The sequence below is a fragment of the Austrofundulus limnaeus genome, unplaced genomic scaffold (genome assembly GCF_001266775.1).
Source record: "Austrofundulus limnaeus strain Quisiro unplaced genomic scaffold, Austrofundulus_limnaeus-1.0 Scaffold316, whole genome shotgun sequence".
Lineage (NCBI taxonomy): Eukaryota > Metazoa > Chordata > Actinopteri > Cyprinodontiformes > Rivulidae > Austrofundulus > Austrofundulus limnaeus.
Genome location: NW_013952718.1, coordinates 556,231 through 562,969, shown reverse-complemented (window position 1 = coordinate 562,969; position 6,739 = coordinate 556,231). Strand labels below are relative to the sequence as shown.

At 35.3% G+C, this 6,739-nt stretch overlaps 1 protein-coding gene across 12 annotated transcripts in view; it reads left to right on the top strand.

Annotated features, from left to right (window-relative positions):
- The window catches only part of cacna1ab (calcium channel, voltage-dependent, P/Q type, alpha 1A subunit, b), a gene marked incomplete at its 5' end in the record, with an annotated part of 93,529 nt that overhangs the window by 83,713 nt on the left and 3,077 nt on the right, over positions 1 to 6,739 (top strand). For 11 of the 12 annotated variants that reach the window (XM_014022055.1, XM_014022056.1, XM_014022059.1 and 8 more), the window contains 2 exon segments: positions 4,410 to 4,611; positions 6,015 to 6,253. In XM_014022055.1, coding sequence (XP_013877509.1) covers positions 4,410 to 4,611; positions 6,015 to 6,253 — 441 coding nt within the window. 12 annotated transcript variants of the gene reach the window in all.

Sequence of the window (6,739 nt, the reverse complement as noted above, 5' to 3'; positions counted from 1 at the left end):
ACAAGTTTTTGCCATGAATATTTTGTGGGTCAGAAGACTATAATTATTACCAAAACACAAAATAAGTATAAATAAGTATTTATATTTGTGTACAAGCTGTTTAGCTTGTCAAAAAGCCTGTGTTTTCAGGTTTATTAATGAAGTTCACGTACTCAGACCAGTAATATTTGGGGTCACAAGTTTTTGCCATGGATATTTTGTGGGTCAAAGGTAAAAAGTTTGAAAACCACTGCTGTAGATTATGAGTCATGAAGCACCTTGGTTAATCTCCAGAAATCAATTTAAATGGTAATAAAATAATTGCTGATGTAATATTTTTCCTATAATTATTAGAAAAATACAAAATAAGTAAAAATAAGTATTTATATTTGTGTACAAGCTGTTTAGATTGTCAAAAAGCCTGTGTTTTCAGGTTTATTAATGAAGTTCGTGTACTCAGACCAGTAATATTTGGGGTCACAAGTTTTTGCCATGAATATTTTGTGGGTCAGAAGACAAAAAGTTTGGGAACCACTGATCTAAATCACTTGATGTTGTCAGTAACTTTTTAGTTAATTGAAAAATTATGTCTTCAACTACTAATAAAGTATATGAATGAATGAAGGATTTATTTATTCGGGACAGTGTGCAATTAAAACATAATTTGATGCATTGCACCAGATTTAGCCTAAGGCTAATTTACATCTGTAATCCCATCAAACAGTAAAAATAAAACAACATCCAACAGTGAAATAGAAATAAGAGTGGAAAAAAAACAGAAAAATAAAAATATAAAATAAAACATTTTGCAAAAAATACATAAAACACCCCACCCCACTCTCCAAACATAAAACCATGCCCACCTCCACCCCACCCTCCAATATTATTTCTTACCTGTTTGACACTTTAAAAAATTTCACTGCATACCAAGTTATAGATAAAACTTGTCTCTATTGATATTGGCTAACCATCTTCTCAACAGGTCAGGTTTGTCTAACCAAAACCTAAAAATAGTCAGATATATAATATTATTTTACACTGTGTAAATATTACATAAATCAGAGGATAAATCAGTTTGTAATATTTAAGAATTTCTACTAAACTGTAATATGATTCAGCAGAGTTCTACATTCTGTATAACAATATATGCTACAGAAGCTAATGTCTGCTAACCAGTTCAATAATTACCCATGATTACATTGGCTTTGTGAGCTCGTTATAACGGTTACATTATTAGTTTCAGTTCTGCTCAGATCACATCCACACTGAGGTAAATAAGTAAGTAAGTAAAGTAAAGTTTTATTTATATAGTGCCTTTCACAGAAATAAATTCACAAGGTGCTGTACATTCAGGGAAGGGGGAGGGGCCAGTTAAGAAACACCATTCAAGAAGACATACAAGACAAACATGGGGGAACAGGTGAAGCCGTTCAAGCAGCAAACATAGTTGTGCTACTTTTAACAACAGAAAAACTAAAAACCACACAAGGGAAGATGAGGGAAAAAAATAAGATAAAATCTGATTCCTTGTGAAATGATATGGGGGTGTTTTTGTTTCTCATCTCTTGGTACATCTATAATACACACAGCTTCTGACATTTTTATATGTACTCTAACGTATTAGTTTTATTTTTGTTATTATCATAAATGTTTTTACAGCTTTTACAAAATCAGTCCTTATTGTTTGCAATTTTACCAAAATGTACAATAATGTTAAATCCAGTTGCCTGCCTGGTCTAATTATGGCCCCCATTGCCACAACAAATCATAATGTAATGTGAACAATATGCACTCCAGCTGTATTGTAGAACCTCCTTGTGGTAGTCATATTTTGTCTTTAAGATTGTCTCAAACAAGGTTCTGATTTTAGTCCGAATCTCTCAAGCCTTTCCCTACAGTTACAAATTAAACATTGCATAAATAAATGTTTTAACATTCACTTTATTTACAGTAAATGTTTCACAGCTGAGATTCGTCAAAGTGTATCAAAAGTATAAAAGAAAATCAGTAACCTTATATTTCAAAGATTAATAAAAAAATCAGTTTGTCACACACACATTAATCTGAAATGCTTATACTGAATGAAATGAGCAAGTAACGGTTTTTCAGAGTTTTAACAGTAAAATTATGTCTCAGTTCCATTACAGTGGCTGTAATTGCTTTCTCATGATTACTAAAGATAAAACATGCCAGTTTGTCACTAAGAAGTGGCCAAACAGTGCAGAAAACAGTTAAGCTATAGAAAAATAATCTGTTAGAAATGCACTCTTTTTGCTTTTTTTTTTCTAAAAACCAAAGTCCTAAAAGTCCTGAATTGTTTTTGACAAACTGCTCCAGTATGAAATCTCAAAATTCTTCCATATACAGTAACACATCTAGCTGAATAGTCATTGACATTAACATTTAAATAAAATGTTGTTTTTTTTATGATAAATTAGCAGAAGATGTAGGAATAACACATTCTGTGTGTTTGTGAGTGAACAGACTGCTGTCTCTGTGAGGTGCAGCTAATGTGAGGGTCTGTGGGATTTCACTGTGTTTGCAGATTTACTTATCTGGTCAGAGGAGCTCAAACATGAATCCATCTTAAAAATAAAAGAAGTTGTCTTGCAATTAAATATAATTTCACGTGTTCAATTTCAAAAGGAGACACATGTTGCATGCTGTCTGCTACTCGTGAATTACCCTGATGCAGCAAGAAAGTCTTTTTTTGTTTAATTACTTTAATTAGTAAATGTTTGCTGCAGATTATGAATGCTAAAGGATTACATACTGTACACTCCTTATATCCTCCTTGTCTAAACAGACATCTTGCTGTATCAGGATTCTAGGATTGTATTGCCAGGTTCTTGCAGAACTTTTGATCAGGCACTAAGAAGGATGGTTTGTCTTTTCCACATGGTGTCCATATCTGACTAACATCATACTTGGAAGACCTGCTATGAATCAGTCTTTGCAAAGCTAATTAGTCTTAACTTTATAATATACTATTCAAAAAGATTCGTCTCTAACACTTACTGTAGCTTTAAAGATAATCAGTCACACAAACCATACATATTTAACAGCACATTTCTTTCTAAACCATAATGATTTGATTCTCTGTACTCTTTAGATTTTGCCAGTACTGGTCCATATTCTTATTGTAGTGGCTCATCTGCCATGAAGATTTAAAGTGTCTGTGACATGCATGTCCTTCAAATACAAAAAGAAAGTCAAAGACAACATATTTATATTTAAAAATTTGGCAAAATTCTTATTTATTTTAGCTTTTTTTTTTTCACGTAACCGTCATATTTTCTTTTCAATTTGGCTCAACCAAAGTGAAACAGGAAGTGACATCAAAGGAAAACTCTTTGAGAAAATGAACTTTATTTATTGAAACAATATATTTGAACTCTGACTCTTCTTCGTCTGTCTCTGATAGTGACTCAAATAATTTAAAGAAACATCAGATTCTTCTCTACAGTCTGTGTTGTTAGCCGTAGTATTGATGCTCTGTTCACATGCAGACATTCCCCTTTGACATCACTTCCTGTTACTTCACACATAAATATCTCAACTGTTTATCTCATCTGTGTGAAATTATTTTCAGCAATATTTTACCAATGTAATCTTTCAAAAAATGTATTATTTATTACAAAGATTTGATGTCACAGTCTTTTTAATGTTTATTTTAAAAAAAAGTCAATACTTAATTATGTTTTGCTTTAAAATTTCTCGTGAGAACTGCTAAAAAAAGAGTTTCAGTGAGTTTAAAAGAAATTTGAAAATTCCCGTCACATTCCCAATCACTCTATATTGAAATGTTCAAAAATATTAAAGCCAGTAACATACATTCTCCTTTATTATTTACTGGTTCTGGCCTATTAAAGCTTCTGGCTTTGCAACCGGAGTATGAAATATGGCTGCCATGAGGAGAAGTTTAATAGGCTGCTCTGCCGTGTGCATGTGAGGCATGGTTTTTTAAAGCCCTCTTGCTTGTTCTCTGCTTCTACACGCTTTTCTTTCCTGTATGTTATTTACTGTTATTATCTTTGTCTGTGACATTTTAGTGAAGATGTGGTATCACATGCTATATTTAAATATTTGTCAAAAGATTAGTTGTTAGAAGCTGTGAATACATGCACTTTGTGCCCTGAGTACTCAATATTGTCAGAACACATGATCCAAAGTTCAAAATTCAAAGCATTTATTGGAAACTTGTGGTGTTCTTGTGCCCTAAACCTGCTGCTTATCAAAATGTACACCTACAGTATGTGGTATTGCTCAATTGCTCAATTACTCAATTCTAACTTTAAATCTAACTTATTCTCTCTTCCCTGTCTTTTTGTCTTCCCTGCTGTTATCCATGTTCTTCAACCTGTCATGTCTTCTTCTACCTTCTGCCTCTTTCTCTGTATTTCTTTCTACACTTTCTTCTGTCCTTTAAGACCATCACTGACACCAGCCCGATGCGTCACTCCACCTCCAGCCTGGTCCAAGGGCGCTCTGGCCGTGGCGTGAGGCTGGACGACTACTCCCTGGAGAGGGTCGTGTCTGAAGAGGGGCGACACGGCGGAGGATGCAGACACAGGGACAGGAGTCACCGCGCCTCACAGCGCTCCCTGACCAGATACACAGATGCAGACACGGGTGAGTCAGCATTTAATCGACTGCTGACAGAAATTCTCTGATTTTTAGCTTGATGTGTTTGACTGGCTGATCTGCCAATCAAAAATATTTTTGGTCCATCAAAGCACCATAACAATCTTTAAAACCCTAAAACACTTTTTTAATATACAACCCCAATTCCAATGCAATGGAATTTAAACTAAGAGAAGAACTGAGAGTGACTGGCATAGATTTGCAAATCATCTGCAGATGGAAAGACAAATTATGGCATGCGATAATGGGTCCTAACAGCAGCATGTAAAGTGAGAAGAGAACAAGCCCCAGAATGGATCCCTGCGGTACGCCAGAGGTCAGAGGAATTGAAGAAGCAGAGAACAAATCACCTATCCTGTCAGAGAAAGATTTGTCTGTTAAAAAGGACTTAAACCACTCAAGCACAACTCCCTGGAGGCTAAACTGCTGAGTCAGGCAAGTGATGAAGATCACATGGTCCACAGTGTCATACAGTAGCTGCTGAGAGGTCCAGCATCACTAGCAGAACAGATTATTTGGCATCAAGAGACAAAAGAATATCATTCTGCACTTTCAGTAGTGCAGACTCAGTTCTATGGCGAGGTCTGAAGCCAGACTGATATGTTTTAAACAAGTTGTTATTTAAATTAAAAAAAGGACTGTAACTGAATAAAAATAATCCTGTCCAGCACGTTGGATAAAAATGACGTGGGAAATTGGCCTGAAATTAGAAAAATCTGTGGGATCTAGACCCGTTTTTTTAAGAAGAGGCCTGACCACAGCTTGCTTAAAAACAGATGGAACAGAACCTCAACTTAGACAGCTATTAATGAATGTCAAAAGACAAGTACCTTTAGTGTCTAAGGACTGTTTGAATATCACAGTGAGGATGATGTCCAGTGGACAGTTTGTAGATTTGCTGAACTGAACAAAGACAGTTGAGGTTATAGAGGGAGCACATAATTGGATGTCATTGTGTGCACTGACAATGTTCTGTTTGAAAGTCAATTTTGTTAATAAAACGATCAAGAAAATCCTACTGTGAATGTTGTTGTGTAGCAGTTTTAAGAACATTGATATAAGGATTAATGACAGACTGAATGGTAGCAAATAACACCCTCGGCCGATTACAACTGGTAGAAATTAAATTGGACAGATTTGGCCAGTTTAACAGCATTTTGATAAACAAGAACAAAGAAATAATGTTTATTTGTTTGAAAATTGTCTTTGTAGTGTATTCAATTGAATATAGATTGAAAAGGATTTGCAAATCACTGCTTTCTGTTTTTACATATGTTTTACACAACATCCTGACATCAATGGAATTAGGGTTGTAAAAGCTTCTGTAACCCTCATGTTTGATCTTAGTCTGTAATACGTCTACTATGTGAACTGAGACATGTCTTCGCTAGGCCTGGGCACAGACCTCAGCACAACGACTCAATCAGGTGACCTTCCACCCAAAGAGCGTGAGCGAGACCGAGGCCGCACCAAGGACCGTCGTCACCACCATCACCATCACCGTCATCACAGCTCCATGGACAAGGAGCACTATGGCCACGAACGCCACGACTACCCACACAGGCATCCCCATGATCGACACTGGTCCCGGTCCCCCAGCGAAGGACCTGACGGAAGAGGTCACAGACAGGTGGGTTCCGAACACTTCAACTTTTGTGATGAGGGTTGTAAAAGCTTTACAAAACAGCCTGTTTAAATACTGCTTTTTATGTTTTGTTTGTTCATTTGTTTTTGTTTATTGCACTTTTTTACCCAAAATTTGATGAAAGCATGTTTGTTTGGATTTAAGTTTTAATTTGATGATTTCTGTACCATTTTTATTTACTCCCAAATCAGCACATGCACACTTATGCAGTAAGAGTTCACAGTCATTTCCATAAACTTACTTATGGATATCAATCTATCTTTTTTATGCCTTTTTTTTCTTTGTCACTGTTTCTCTATGTCCATTTTTCCTCAATGTGATCTGTTGCCTCTTGCTGTCAATCTGTTGCTTCATTTTTATGTTTTGGATTATTTTCAATGGTATCTATCTATCTATCTATCTATCTATCTATCTATCTATCTATCTATCTATCTATCTATCTATCTATCTATCTATCTATCTATCTATCTA